General features: G+C 45.0%; 1 protein-coding gene across 1 annotated transcript in view; it reads left to right on the top strand.

Moving 5' to 3' along the window:
• DRD3 (dopamine receptor D3) overlaps positions 1 to 16,434 on the top strand; it is a 38,370-nt gene that overhangs the window by 9,903 nt on the left and 12,033 nt on the right. The window contains exons 3-4 of the mRNA XM_070403557.1: positions 7,789 to 7,901; positions 15,751 to 15,893. Of these exons, the coding sequence (XP_070259658.1) occupies positions 7,789 to 7,901; positions 15,751 to 15,893 (256 nt within the window). The remainder of the gene's footprint in view (positions 1 to 7,788; positions 7,902 to 15,750; positions 15,894 to 16,434) is intronic.

Genomic DNA, 16,434 nt, shown 5'->3' with positions numbered 1-16,434 from the left:
GGTATTAAAAAAAAAGAAAGTAACAAAGAAAAGGAAAAGAAGAAAAACAACTAGGATGATTACGAATAGATTTAACGGCTCAAGCAGCAATTTTTAACCATTTTCATCTCATGGTATACATAGACTAATTACTAAAATTCTGCAGCACACCAAAAAAATATGTTGTTGGGTTTTTTTTTGCTGATCTGACCAGAAAAATAGGTATAATTTTTATTGATTTACCAAAAAATAATAATAATAATAGTAAATACCTACACTTTTTGCTCCAAAGTGACTTTTTTAAAAATCAGGTGCCTACATAAAGATTGCTGGTACCAAGAATTATCAATCAGATGCAACTTTATTAGGCAACATGACCACTAAGATGCAACTCTATTTTATGACATATATTTATGGTTCAAGACAGGGCATTCACACCAGACGGCTATTGCTCTGTTGTTTGTTATCATTTTTTTATTTGACAATCTAAGGGAAAAGAGGTCAGTGACCCTGACTCAATATTCAGGTATTGCATGTTTTAAAAATTCTTGCGGTACACTGGTTGAAAATCGCTGGGCTAAGAGAATACTCGGAGGGAAAAATATGCATTTACTCTTCCCAGTTAGGATAATCCTGATGGCAAAGGGTCTTGTAATTATCTTGACTTTTCTGTCAACCCAATTAGTCTGAGACAGTCTTAAAGTCAGAGGCTATGTGTTCTTTTTTCCTGTAGTCCAAACACACTGGTACATCATATGTGCTAAATAAATATTTGAGACATGAATGATTAAATGAATCTTTTCTGCAATGTCTGCATTACATGGTCAATTCCTGTTATATCGGTTGCTGCTGTGCCTATTATAACCATGAACTATTTTTTTAACATTCAATAATAATGAGGCTGAAAAGGAGTTAAAAGCATGTGATATTTCTGTTCAAAAGTGGGGCACACTTTAGGTGCTATAACCGAGTGTGGATTAGTAATAATTCAGCACACCACCATCCACCCACCAAAATGTTTCTGTCCATCCCTATACCTTACAAGGATTCTTAAGTCTTTCGGAAAGAACATCAGAAACAAATGCAGGAAGAGGACTTTCAGTCTAATAAGCATTTTAATTGCCTCTGACCAGGGTTTTCGTGTCTGTGACAAGGTCACTCAGGTGTACGCTTTGGCTGTCCATTTGTGATTGCTTCTAGGACTCTGGATGAACCATATTAGAAATTCTCTGTAGATATTGGTGTAGGAGAGGCATAGTGTGACTTTTCCACACAGATACTAAGGCGGCCTCTCTAGCCACACCTGCCAAAAAAGATAATGCCCCCTTCTGCTGAGCGTGAAGGACAACTGAGTCTGCAGAGGGCAGGCGTGAGATCTTGAAAAAGGCTCAGTGAACCCCCTGCAGGTTGGATGTATGTGTTTTCTCCTAAGAAAAGAATTCTGGTGGAGCCCTTGGTCTCCCCTCATGAAAACCAATATGCCCTCTGGTGTAAGTGTTCAGTCATCAAGAGCATAAGCCAATAAGTCTACAATAATAGAAAGAAGATCTGAGGCAGCAGAGACATCTCCCCACTGAGAAATGGGCTTTAGCGCCTGCATGTGGTCCTTCTCACTTGCTCCTAGGCTCTCGTCAATGCACCTGAATGTCTCTGCATCACTCCCTCCAACAGTCCACTCAGGATAGGTGGGGACTGCAGAGGCAAAAAATAGCCATTCGCCCTAGCTGGTTTGGCTCAGTGGATAGAGCGTCAGCCTGTGGACTGAAGGGTCCCGGGTTCGATTCCGATCAAGGGCACATGCCCAGGTTGCGGGTTCGATCCCTAGTAGGGGCATGCAGGAGGCAGCTGATCAATGATTCTCTCTCATCATTGATGTTTCTATGTCTCTCGCCCTCTCCCTTCCTCTCTGAAATCACTAAAAATATATTTTTTTAAAAATAGCCATTTCCCTAGAATGGCTTGAAACTTCTCACTAAGGGGCTTCACTTAAGTCTAATTGGCCAGAAATGAATCATAAGGCCACTTTTGGCTGAAATGGACAATAGAAAAAAAAATGAAAATGTGGATTTCATTGAAAAAGATGTGAAGCCCTGAGCAATGGTTAGAGCACCGACCCTTGCACCAAAGAGTCTTGGATTGGATTCTCTCTTGTGATATTTAATGCACTTATGTAAGAACAGAAAGGCAACCTAAGCAGCCAGGGCAACATCTGTAATATTAAACTCAAAGTGCTTGGGTCACAGTGTGGACAACCTAGGTTGCAGGTTTGATCCCCAGCCCTCTCACATAGATGTTTCTCTCTCTCTCTCCCTCTCTCTCTCTCCTCTCCCTCTCCCTCTCCCTCTCCCTCTCCCTCTCCCTCTCCCTCTCCCTCTCCCTCTCCCTCTCTCCCTTGCACTCTTTCTTAAAATCAATGGGAAAAATATCCTTGGGTAAGGATTAACAAAACAAAAAAGATGTGGAGGCAAGGAATTGCTGTGAGGTAGGCAATGAAATGTCACATATCACATAACATCATGCTTCTGATGGAATTCACTGGGATGAATGTCATTCTAACACAGACTCATGCTATGAGAAAGACTCAGAAATTGGAGTCAGAAGATGTGGGAATTAAGTGTTTAAAACGGAGGTGACAATTATTCTTATCTCACAGGGTATGTGTTAGGCTCAACTGTCATTCAATGAGGAAGTGTTTTGGTAACTAAAAAGTGTAATCTCTAAATATCTCAGTTAAGACATGTTTAGTTGTAAGTAAAAGGAAATTTACCTCCAATGGACTTAAACAGTAAACAGAATGCATTGGCTCTCATGCCAGGCACTTTAAAAATCTGGTGATAAGTGGGCTGCAGGCACAGCTGGATCAGGGGTCCATCTCCACTTCTCTATGATTCTCTCAGCTCTGTCTTTTTCCATGCATTGCCTTTATCCATAGGCAGAGGGTAAGCTATAAGCCTCACATGTGCACAACACAAGCAAGAGGGAAAGGCTATGTCCCCAAATTTCTAGTAGATGCGTCAAGATGTGCTTTGATGGAGCTGGCTTGTGGCACATGATTTCCTCTAAAAGAATCTCTGAATAGAAAAGTGGGTTTCGCAAAGAAGAGTTCCTTCCGTGGAGCACATCAACTGCGCAGGAACCTCAGGGGTTCCCAGTAGAATCTAAGGCCTGTTGGAAAGAGGGAAGGGGATAGTCAGCAAGTAAGCACCATGTGGCTCTCATTGTTATTCTCATCACTGAGGCATACAGGAGAGTGGGCTTGAGCAGTGTATAAAGGTGAACACTGACCCTCTTCAGTTTTCTCTGTCCCCGGGCCTAGCAGAGAAGTTTATGAGAAAAGCCATACAGGTGACCTCAGCATATATTCTAGAGGGCTCTGGCCTGGCTGTCTCTTTAATTCAGTTTGCAGTATTTTCTCAGAAACTCTTTTCTGTTCCACACCCAATAGCTCTATCTTAGGTTCCCTCTCAAGCTTTTAATTTCCAGCTTTAGAAGCTATCAGCTGTTTGGAGCTTTCCTCTCCAAGCAAAACTGTCCCATTTTGTGCCACTCAGTGAAGCACCTTTTGTGATGTTTAATGCACTTATATCAGAACAGAAAGGCAACCTAAGCAGCCAGGGCAACATCTGGAATACTAAAGTCAGAGTGCTTGGGTCACAGTGTGGACGGCAGAAAAGACTCAGCCATTCCGAAACCGGTTTGGCTCAGTGGATAGAGCGTCGGCCTGCGGACTGAAAGGTCCCGGGTTCGATTCCGGTCAAGGGCATGTACGTTGGTTTCGGGCACACTCCCAGTAGGAGATGTGCAGGAGGCAGCTGGTCGATGTTTCTAACTCTCTATCCCTCTCCCTTCCTCTCTGTCAAAAATCAATAAAATATATAAAAAAAAATATTTTAAGACTCAGCCATTCAGTAATGTAGACAAGCAAAAAAGAGCAGGGTGGGTTCCGGCAGGGAGACTCGCCACAGAGAGAGTGATGAGGATCAGAGAGTGATGACAGGAAAGAGCAGCTCTGTTTGGGGAGAGGGGAGCCTTGGGGCCTTGTAATGATGTTGATTATTAGAAATAAAGGAGAGTCTGCATTTCAAATGGGCTCCTCTGTGATTTTGATGCACTCCAAATACGGAGTGTTGGGTTTATCCACATCTACCAAACTGGAATTGCCAGAGGTGGCCTTGGAAGTGTATAGTAATTATAACCAGGCCCCCAGCCCCAGCCCCACTCCCAAGGGATTTGTGCAGCCAGCCACCATCTGCTGCAACTGACATTTAGGAACTACTAATCTGACAAACAAAAACACCCATTTCACAGATGAAGATATTAGAATTCAGAGAAGTAAACCTCCCATCTTGCCCCACAGCAATCCCCTCTTGCAAAAAAAAAAAAAAAAAAAAAATCCAAATGTGGCAAATAAAAATAAAATGAAAGAGGCTAATCTAAGAAGTAATTCTATCTTTGCCCTTTGCTGTCCCCTCAAATCAACTAAAAATCCATCCCTTAGAGCAAGAATTCTTAATCTGGGGGGTCCATCAACTTGGTTGTAAATAAAATTACTTCCTTATTTTCACTAAACTGAAATTTAGCACATCCATCAATTGTGAATGTAGGCATCAACCCACAGCAGAAGAAATCCTTAATATCACCTGTAGAAATCACAGATATTTACACTTTAGGATCGCATTGCAGTTGTTACACCTTGAAGTACCATTTAATTCATCAGTACTTTGAAATTATAGGAAGTTTGGCCCTGCCACTAGCTCTTGTCATTTAATGCATTATTGAAGAAGCACATAAACTTAAAATACTTTGGTAACTATATTTCAATGTAATTGGTATCCTTGGTGATCCATTGTATTTTATTATATGCACGTAAAAACATTCTTCTCAGGAGGGAACGATGAGGCCAAAGATTCCCGTAGAACAAAGAATGCTTAAGGAGCCCTGCTTTGGGACAACCATTTCTGAAGATAGTGCCAACACACACACACACACACACATACACACACTTCATACACACCCTCCAGACCAGCGCTTCCCAAACTTGCCAGGCAATAGGAATCACTCCAGGGACTTAGTATTCTGCATGGGGCCTGAGAATCATTTTGTTTAGCAAGAGCCTCAGGTGCTTTGGGAAATGCTGCCTTATAATCAGTAAATTGGGGAATGCTGCCGCAGGCTGTGTCTGTTGAAAAAAAAAAAAAGAAGAAAATCAACAGCCAACTTCTGTACCTGAAGACACTTTGTTGCTTACTCCCACTTTCTGTATTGCCAACGGGAGCTAGTTATACTCATTAGCAAGTGAGAGTAACACCACCTGGCTGCTCGATTATTCTGAAGTGAGTTATTTATTAGAATTTAGGGGAAAGGTAGAATCATGTCTCTAAAGAGGCTTAAATCAATCAGACTTTTTTTCTGCTATAATTTCAAAAATCACTTTACCTTTCGAGTTCTCCCAACCCTTTCTACTTACCTCACTGCCAGCACTTATCACTTCGTATTATAGTTACTTTCTTAGTGTCTATCTCCTGGGCCCTCAATTCACCCACACCCATTCACACGTTTCTCCCCCTAACATGCACACACTATATTCTGAGGTCCTGGGGACAAAAAAAAAAAAAATGGTTAATTCATTTCAGTGCACCTACCCAAGCAAAGTATCAGGCACATAATGGGCACTCAATAAACACTGGATGTATAGGTGGATGAAGGAGCAAATGCCAGCTCTTCTTCCTCCTGTGTTATCAGGATGAAGTTAAATTGCACGTCTCCCAGAAGCGGAGTGTTAAGGTGCTGACCTTTGAGAGGCAAAATAGAGTTCTGGTTAATATTCAGGGTTTGAAATGCCAGCTCCTTTTACTAGCAATGTGTTCTTAGGCAAATTGTCCAACTTCTCTCAGTCACCATTTTGTTATCTATAAATTGTAAATAATGTTTATCTCATTGGGTTATTCTGACTATATATATATCCTTTGTAAAAAGTTTTTCAGGGTCGGAGGAGGTGGAAGAGGTTATAGGGGGGATAAATGGTGATTGGGGGAAAAACAAAATAAAATAAAGAGAAAATAAAGTGTTTCGTTCTCAGAATTCCTATGAATTCATATTTGGCCTTTATTTATATAGAGCCAAATGGTTGAACTAAAAGACAGAAAGGAGCCCCGCTGGCGCTAGCTTAGTGGTTGAGCATCAGCCCATGAATCAAGAGGTCACTGGTTCAATCCCTGGTCAAGGCACCCGCCAGGTTGTGGGCTTGATCACCAGTCGGGGGCCTGCAGGAGGCAGCTGATTGATGTTTCTCTCTCATCTATGTTTCTATCTCTCTCTCCCCCTCCCTTCCTTTCTCTCTAAAATATAAATAAATAAATAAATAAATAAATAAAACATATTTTAAAAATAAAAGAGAGAAAGTAAATCCGCAGCCAAATGAGCAAAAATGATGACTTCAGAGCTAGTTTGGACTTCTCACTGATGCTTTTAAACAAGATATCTTTGATCAGAGCATGTCAAAATAGGGTCTGCAGATTATCAAATATAGTGATAAAATCAAATGCTACAGCACCATCTTTAAGCACTATCATTTCAACAATGTCTCCTTTTTTCGTGAGAAGCTACTTCAGAGGCAACTGGACCTATTTTTCACTCCCCCTTCCTCATAATTAGCCATTGGGCCTGCCCAGCAAGGACGCCCAGCTACAGCCAGGGACACAAAGCTCCACGGGTTTGTCCTTGAGAACTATGATCCCCAAGAATGGCAGCCCTACAGATAGGAAGCTGGCAAAGGAACAAAAGCTTGGCCCCTAGAATGGCATTTGTGGACATTCTGAAAGTGGCAGTCTCCCTGACAGATCGCTCTCATACAGTAAGGTTATATAATTTTTTAATAAAATAGAAATGTGCTAGAATATAAATTAAATTGTCTATTTTCCTGGCTGTTTTCAAGTATTACAGGAAGTTCTGGAGCTTGAAACATATGGGCAAATGCATGAGGTCAGAGTCATCCTCACTGATTCTGCGAGTGGTAGAGAGGATCCTTTCGAATGCCCTAGACCCCGCCTTTCTCCCCACTTCTTGGTGGATGGGACCCGGTGTTGAAGGCAAGCACATTGGCACAGACTTATCTTACATAGGTTTTTAGAGATGTTGCTCCAAGATGCTTTCAAGCTTTAGAACCAGAAGCCAGATAGAATTTCATTTTGGAGTTAAGTTTTATGAAAAGCGTGTTTGCTGCTTATTTCCTGGGTAGGAGGGCTTCAGAGAGGCAGCTTTGGCACAGTGCCCACCTCTTGCAGTACCCCACATTCATTTGCTACCAGCTATGCATCTATGGGCCTATCACTTAACCACATGAGCTTTCATTGCCTCCTGAGTTTGAACTCAATCAGTGATTCTCAAATTTTGGTGTGATTGCAGGGGGCGGGGGGGGGGGGGGGGGAGGGAGTATTGATTTTAAAATGAAGACCCATGGGCCCCAGCTCCAAAAAGTCTAACTCAGAAGGTCTAGGGAAGGCTTCAGAAATCTTCATCTCTAAAGAGTTCCCCACTGTAGGCCTCAGTTGAGAAACGTTGAACTAATTGATTTGGAGGACCCCTTCCAGCTCTAACCTTCTAACACTCTGTGATGTCGCCCTTTCTTGTGTGTGACCAATCTTGGGCAGCCTCTCACTCCCTTGCTGTCAGCCTGCCCTGGGAAATGGCGATGTACCAACAGGGAGGGCATGTCAGCGTCTGTAGGGGGCAGCCTAGGGAAGACATCGAGTTGATTGGGTTGTGTCCCTTCGCTGGGGGAGGAACACTAATATCTTTGTCTGATGCCAGGTGACAGGTGGAGTCTGGAATTTTAGCCGCCTTTGCTGTGATGTTTTTGTCACCCTGGATGTGATGATGTGTACAGCCAGCATCCTGAACCTCTGTGCCATCAGCATCGACAGGTAGGGCTGGGGTTCCCGCGCTGGCTGAGGAGAGGGGTGGGCTGGACCTGGTGGGGAGGCTGCTCTTGCTGTACTGGAGACACGGGCTTTGCATCTGAGGGCACTGGGGTCACTGCCAAGGAGAACTTCCCACTGGGACATGCTTTCTTCTTTTTCTTTTAAACTCTGGTTGTGGGTGAAACTCTGTGACAGGAGAGGAATGGTTGTTCTGTCAACTTTCGTAGCCTTGCCTTTCCCCCAGGTCACTAAAGGGGAGTCTGCTTTTGCTTTCCACCATCTTTGGGGTTTTCTGATTCCTAATGGGAGAAAGGAGGTGGGGGACAGGATGAAAGGTGAGCTGATTTGGGTGGGGAAGACAATTTCCTGTTACTATTTTGTTTGGTTTGGGTAAAAGGAGGGCAGAAAGGAGTCTTTTGTGTGATTTCTGGACATTTATTACATAAATGTGATATTTACAGAAGTAACAGACAGCCTCCAGTTTGCTGAATCATCACCTCCGCCACTAAATTCTTATACTGCTCCCTGCTGTGTCTATTACAGTGCCTTGGACAAAGAATAGTAAACTGAATTCAGTGGCCCCTGCCTGAGCGTAGCCAATGCTTATGTCACAAATACACATCTTCATACAGGACAGGAGAGAGTGGGAGAAGGTGAGCCTTGGAGGGGGAGGGAAGAGCTGCAGAAAGAGAGCTTCTGAGAGGCCTGGGACAGCCCCCTCCCAGCCTCCTACTTCCTGACCTTATTGTCTACCCCCTTGAGAATGCGCCTGTGCACTCCATCCTCACACACTCACATGCGGCTGGGGGGTGAGGCTGTGCAGGTTGTGCCTTGCGCACGGGTGTGGGGACCGAATTCGGCCAGTGCTTCACTTGCCAAGCCTGGAGTCCGCCAGGAGCGGGTGCCTGTTCTCATTTGCACGAGAGCACCATTTGCGCGCAGCAGCCACGCTTAACAAACACTTTTGTTTTCACCACTGAAGACACAACCAACAACAATTAGCCTTGAACCGGTTTCTGTCCCGAGCAGGAAAACTCCCAGAATGCATAGCACTCACCTACCTAAAACCTGAAGCTGCTTACACCTTGGACCCCCGTGGAGGAGGATGCTCCTTTCTGGGCTTCAGTTTCTATGTGACCAAATCCTCGCCAAACCTCCAACTGGAGCCTCCTTTCTAGTCTAGGAATGAAAACCTGTCTTGGAGAAACTGTCTCCATTCTCCTCCACCGCGGTTTGCGGTGCACCGTGTTAATTTCTGTTCGTGTGTCGCCAAAGAACTGGCCAATTCATTAAAAATGCAGTCCTTCAAGCAGACCTTGGTCTCCACACAATGCTAGTCACCAGTCTGACACACTGACCCAATGGATTCAGCATTTTTTGGTCATGAAGCCCTGGTCTGTAATGACAGGGGAGCAGGAGATAGGAAAGAAAGGGAAATGTTGAAAGCGTTTTTGAAAGCAAGGAATACTATTGTCATTAGGTCCTTAGGCATAGCTCTGATGCCTAAGAATTGGATTAAAGCCGCCTTTTCTTCTCAACAAAGCAGAGTGGGTGAGCACAAGGCCCCACCCCCTTGGCTCCTTGCCTCCCCAGGGGCCACATCCTAGGTCGAAACAAACTTGGGGAAGGGGCTGAGAAAGTGTCAGAGGAGAAGGACACGATGTGAGCGGGGAGAATGCCAGTCCCCCTCGAGAAGCCCGGGAATAATGCAACCAAATGCATTCACGGGGAGTCCTTTAAGTGGCTCTCAAATGGCGCCCATCACACAGGCAGCCTCTGCGTCCTTGTGGGAGCACAATAGGTACCAGATGGGTCACAGGCACCTTGGAGCTTTAGTTTGCATCTAAATAAGCACTTTATATCTGCAAAGGGCTTTCCAATCATTTGCAAGAAGCGTTTTTCTTCAACAATTCCATGAGGGGAGCCCACAGAACTAAAGATTTATTGAGCCCCCTGTCTGAAGAAATAAAAGGGGGTGAAAAGCAGCCCTCACAGAGCTCTGGGGCTCATTAAACCCAGGCCCTCCACCAGCCTGGCCTCCCACCTCCCCCACCGCCAGCTTCCTCAAGAGGCACCATCATCGGTTCCCCCACGCACACCTCCACCCTGGGACAAGGCTTTATTTTAGGCGGAGGTTGAATTCTGGGAGGATCTTGAGACCTTCAGAGTGACAAGCCCACAAACCCCAGTCACAGAATTGGGACTCAGAAAAGGCATACAGTTCAGTTCATTTGTGCAGAACTGCTACATGCTTGCACCGAGTCCTACAGCCTTTCGCTCAGGTCTGGGGCTAGAACCTGAGTGCCCCAGTTCCCCTGCCAGCACCTTTCCTTGGTGGAGGTGGGGAAGGGGCATCCTGGGAGGGGCCTCTGGCTACACCAGCAGCCCAGCTCTATCGGTGCTATTTCCCTGGAGTAAACAGGCAGAGTGCCTATGTCTTTAATGCCCCGGCTACCTCTGTGCTCATCCTAACTTGCCTGACGATAACAGCAACAATAAAAATAGCTACTATTTATTTAGCATGTACTATGTGCCAGGCACGACAAGCTTTTCATTACTGTTAACCCTCACAACACCCTGGCCAGGTAGGTGTATAATCCCCAGTTTCCAAACAAAGATGCTGCAGCTAGACTGTGTAGATAAGCTTGCCCAGGCCACACAGCTGGCAGACACAGGACTAGGGATCCCATCAGCCTCTTGCTCTTCTGCACACTGCCTTGAGCAGAGGGGCTTAGCCACACTGTGGGGCCCTGGCTCAGGGGCCACACTGCCCGCCTGCAAATCCTGGCCCTACCACTTAACAGCAATCCGACCTTGGGCAAGTCAATTAATCTCTCTGGGCCTCAGTTTGCTTATCTGTTTAGCATAATAGCAAAAGGTTGATATGAGGATTGAATGAGTTAATATCTGTAAAGTACTTCATACAGTTGCCTAGCACCTAGAAAGTGCTATATGCTTGCTTGATAAATAAATAAAATGTTCCCTAAAAATCAAGAATAAGGGGCAGACACCAATAAATCAACTGATATGAACATTCACAGGTCCCTTGGGCTTGCACAATAGTGACAATTACAGTACGTACCACAGTACTGGCTTTTGAATATTTAATATGTACCAGGCATTGTGCTAAAAAGCAAACAAACAACAACAACAAACCTTCACATTCACTATGCATAAGAGCCCTATGAAGCGAATCATTCTCCCCATTGTACAGATGAGGAAGATAAGTCTTAGAGACTCACAGTTAGGTAGAAGAACTGAAATTTAGACGCTAGTCAATCTGTTTCCGACGCCCTTGGACTTAACCACCTTGCACACTGCCCGTGTTCAGGTCACGCCAGAAAGAGTCCAAAGAATTAGGAGCTCAAACACCAGGGGAGAGGGCCTGGCGAGGGAGCGGCAGGGACAATGCAGCGTCTGGGGAGCAGGCTGGGCCGGGACCCCGCGGTGAGCGCAGCGGACCAGCGTTCAGAGGCGGCCCTGGCCTCCTGCTGCATCCAAGCCCAGCCCTGCCCGTGCCTGCGGTCGGTCATCTGCGATCGATTTGGGAGACGATCAGAAGCTGAGCAGCCCGTTAGGTGGGAATTCGGGGCCCCTGCAGGGCTCTAGGAACCAGGGGCCTGAGCTCTGCCTCCCTCCCACTGGGCCTCGAGAGCCCCCGGGTGAGCAATGAACTTCTCACCCGGCGGAGCTGGCGGAGTTCTTGCTGCATTATGGTGCCCTCCGATGGCGGATTCCGGAACAGCCTCTGTGTCTCAGTCCCTATGGGAAACCCCGGAGGCAAGTTTGGGGGCCTCATTTATTCTAAATGTTTAATCATGTTTAAAAAATAATTAGAAAAGAGTGTAATGTAACCATGGTAAATGTAGTCTCCTCTCTCACTGCTTACCCAAGTTAACCAGAAGTTAACAAGGTATTTTCCCCAGTGCAGACTTTCTCAAACTTGTCTAATCGTCAGGTGCACTTCCTTGCTTGTTAACAATACACATACCTGGGTTCCACTCCAGAAACACTCAAAATACCCAGGGATGTGTCCTGAGAATAAGCATTTTAACGGAACCCCCTCAGGCAAGTGATAGGATCCAGTTCACTGGGGAAACTCAGCTCTGGACATAATACCAGCCACCCTTCCAGCCGCCTTTCCTGAGGACACCCTTGACTCCACAAGGCCTCAGAGTTGGGAGACCAGGCTCTGCCACGACAGGCTGTGGGACCGCAGGTTCAGCATGTAGCCTCTCGGTGTCTCTGACGCGACGTTAAAATGGAGCTAGTGTTCCCTACACTTGCCGGCTTATTAAAAATTAACAGGAGCCTGCACGGAGTTGCTAAACATTAAAGCATGTTTAGGAACGTACGCCACTCTCCGTGGTGTGCTTGGAGCCGGCTGGTGATGGCTAGCAGAAGCGAATGGGCAAAATTTTAAGAATTTTTTGAGCCGGTTATTGAACCTTTGGTGTATCTTTAAAGAAGGAAGGTGGGAGATTTGTATCATGGAAATTGACAAATGGTACAAACTAGGGCTTTCTTTACCCAGAGAGCCAATTGTTGGCCATTTAACAGCACACCGCTGAATGTATGGGATAAATCAAGCTTTTACGACGTCAAAGGACATTGTGTAAATGGAAGGCCTGGGCCTAACCGCTGGTCTGGACAAGAGGAAGTGGATCGTATTTTTCCTTCCCAGCCCTGACAGCTGCTTCCCTATGACAGCTGCAGGACTCAAGGCTCCGTCTTCTCCAAGGTGCCTCAGCAACCAGTGCTAAAGGCCAGACTGGGGTAGACATATTTGACTTGAAGGCTCAGCTCACTGCCCCAGCAGGGTCTGAAGTCCTGAGAGGGGTAAAAGGCCTGGAGGAATGCCTGGTACTACTTGCCCTGCTCCTTCATCACCAAGTTAGGAACTCAAGGGAAGATTCGCAATGTATGTGCATCAGGAGAAGAAACCTGGGTTGTCATGGGCCTCCCTTAGGGTTAGCGGTGGGATCTTAATTTAACCTTATTAAACAAGGGCCTCTATTTCTCCCTCTCGAGAAAGAAGCCACTTCTGTCACAGAGCATGGTGGCACCGTGGTGCCAAGATCAAGTCCTGCAGAGTCTGACTCCATCTCAGTCCTCAGAACTGACTCTCAAGCTGCTTTTGGGGGAATACAAATGTTGATACATGAACTCTAAGGCCAGATGCACAAAAAGCAGGTGATTCAGGAACATATAAGAGGAGCATCAGGGAGCACTGTTCCAGCCCCTCCAGCCAGGGGTCTGTCCTTCCCTTCCTCAGCCAAAAGCCTGGGGTGCACAGAGGCTTAGCACCTCTGAGCACTTCCTGTCTGCATCTGGTCTCCAGGTTCCCCGGAAGCTGAGAAAACAAAGGAAAAATGAGCATAAGTAGACCCCACTATATCCATTAGATCCCTTGGGCCTGGCTAAGATTAGAATTGTTCTCTTATAGGGAAGGAGGCCTTCAGGATCCATGAGGAAATCAATCAATAGCTTTTTGCTACTTGCTTCAGGCAAGGACCTATGGGGAATAGCAAGGCTATAAGATGATTTGAGCTATCAAGTAACTTAAATCATATGGGAACTACCTTCACCACGAGGCAAGTTCAATAATAAAGCAAGACAACTGCATGCAGAAGAGCTACATGATTGATTGGCATAGGAGTGCATTGTGTTCAGAGTTAGAGGTCTCTGTAAGATGAAGAGGCCTGGGAATTTTGGAGAGCTGATCAAGAAAGAGCTCCCCAGGGAAGAAGGGATAATGATTGGACTAAGACACCAGTCTCTTCTGTTGCTCTGAAACAAATTGTCACAAATGCACTGGCTTAAATTATGCCTATTTTTTAATCTCACAGTTTCTGTATGTCAGAAGTCTGTGCATAGTGCAGGTAAGTGTCCTGCTCAGGATTTCACAAGGCTGACACCAAGGTGAGGGCTGGATTGTGTTCTCATCTGGAGCTTGGGGTCCCCTTCCAAACTTATTCAGGTTGTCAGCAGAACTCAGCTTCCTTGCAGTTGTAGCACAGAGGTCCCCACTTTCTTGTGGTTGTCATCCAAGAGCTGTTCTCAGCTCCTGGAGGCCTTTTGCTATTCCCTGACAAATGATCTTTCCCAAACTTGACAGTTTGCTCCTTTACAGCCAGCCGGGTAATTTCTCAAGCTTTTTTAATCTCTCTGTATTCAGGAAGGGCCCCATTCTTTTTAAGGACTTATCTGATCAGGTCAGGCCCACTGCGGATAATCTCCCTTTTGATTACTTCAGTCTCTTGATCAGTAATCGAATCATGGGGGCAACATTATACTGTATTCACATGTTCGGTCTACATTCAATGGGAGAAGGTCCTACAGGGATATCATAATGGGTAAACTTACAGGACTTTTTTCCTTCTGTTTAAAATGTCCTTCCCTTATCTTACCACATGGCCGGGTCCCTCTTACCCATCTCATTTCCCTGCCTGGTCTATGTTGGTTTACCCCTTCTTTACAGCCACCATTATCCTCAAACATGTCACCCAGCTTATTTCTTTCATGATACTCTTCATTGTATACTCACAATTTTTTGGTCCATCACTTCACTCAATTCCGAGTTCCATAAGGACAGGGACCATGTCCCATTTGCACATCTCTATATTTCCAGAATAGGGCCTGGCATATGGTGGGGACTCAATAAACACTGAATGAAAAGTTAATTGAATGAGTGAGAAAATTATATGGAGGGGCCAAGGGAGAGGCAAAAGGCCTGAGTATTGGGTATAGATGTCTTGAAGAAAAGCAGGAAGTACAACCAGATTAAGAAATGTGGGGAGGTAGGCAAATCTATTTTAGATAACTTGAATTTGAGATGACTATGGAACAGGTGTCCAGGTAATAAGTCCAACAAGCAGCTGGAAATGTGTGTGAGGAGTTGCCATAGAAAAGACAACAATGTCCAACAAGAATAAAGAATGGTGCTTTGACCATGTAAAAGCATGTGCTGTAGACTGAAGATTTGTGTCCCCCCCTCCACCCCCAAAAAGTTCATATGTTGAAATCCTAACCCCGAAAGTGATGGTATTAGGAGGTGGGGACTTTGAGTGGTGATTAGGTCATGAGGGTAGAGACCTCATGACTGATATTAGTGTCCTTGTAAAAGAGACCCCATCGAGCTCCCTCACCCTTTCCACCATGTGAAGACACAGTGAGAAGACAGCCATCCATGAATCAGGAAGCGGGTCCTCACCAGACACTGAATCTTCCAGTGCCGTGATCTTGGACTACCCAGCCTTCTGAACTGAAAAAAAAAAAAAAATGCATATGTTGTTTAAGCTTCCCAGTATATGGTGTTTCTTATATAGCAGCCCAAGCAGCATAAAAACTGGATTTTACTCCATTGGATAGTGTTCATCTCTATTTTCAATATCTCTGTTATTTGGAATAGTTGCCACTGAGAGAGTTAGAATTTATACTAGAATACAAGCAGGGATAAACATCTACTTTGTGCACAGTTCCGTCATTGTCTGAGAACTGTGGGATAAAGTAAAGCACACACCAGCATCCAGGGTGTTCAGGGTTCAGGGTGGTGAGTCCAGGGCTCGGATCTGCTGGGCCATCAGTCAGGACTAAATGAAGAAGCTATCCAGCACCCCACTGCTGCTATGCTAACTTCATTCTTTCTCCCTTTCTCTGATCACCCCACTTCAATGAGTTCTTCATCTATCTTATCTCAACATTTCTACTATTTCACCTTTTCTCTCTTTCTCCATCAAAATTATTTTTCTCTTGCACATTTACCAACTTGATTATTTTTCTAGAACCTCCTTCAGCTTGTCTCCCCTGTCCCTTCTCACCAAGTCTATCTTATCCTTCCTACCTTTCACAGGTACACTGCAGTGGTCATGCCAGTTCACTACCAACACGGCACAGGACAGAGCTCCTGTCGGCGTGTGGCCCTCATGATTACGGCCGTCTGGGTCCTGGCCTTTGCTGTGTCCTGCCCGCTCCTCTTCGGCTTTAACACCACAGGTAACAATTATGGCCCCACTTCCAAAACCCATGTGACTCACAGCACATGTGCGTGGCTACAAGTGGTGCTCAGCCCTGAAATTACTGACCTTTGGTCAGTGCACTTTGTAATCAAATGAAGATGCTGTAGACTGCAAAGCTTTGACCTCCTTTGTTGGTTATAATAAAAATATAAAGCAAACTTCATCGATTATTGGCACAGGGATAAAATTCTGCCCCTATTAATGAAAAACCTGGTTTATTCCTATTTTGAAAGAAATGTCATTGTATTCGTTTGAAGAAATGCACCAGTTAAAAAACTAAGCCATATTAATAATTTAGGTGAGGTTTGCTAATGAAAATATTACAATTCATAATTGACTTACAGTGCAAAGTAACACGTAAAAGCCCTCAAGTAGGATACACATTTCTAATTTTTGCTCAGTAAGAATCATTTCTATAATTTTGGAAATAGTACAGATCCCTAAGTTATTGATGGTTATATTTCTTATATTTTAATATACAAAAAATTCTAGCCATGATGGTTAGCACATGGTACAAC

The sequence above is a fragment of the Myotis yumanensis genome, unplaced genomic scaffold, assembly GCF_028538775.1.
Source record: "Myotis yumanensis isolate MYYU_CA2020_CCGP unplaced genomic scaffold, mMyoYum1.0.hap1 SCAF_2, whole genome shotgun sequence".
Lineage (NCBI taxonomy): Eukaryota > Metazoa > Chordata > Mammalia > Chiroptera > Vespertilionidae > Myotis > Myotis yumanensis.
The sequence above is the reverse complement of the archived record's forward strand: the minus strand, read 5'-3'. Positions and strand labels throughout refer to the sequence as shown.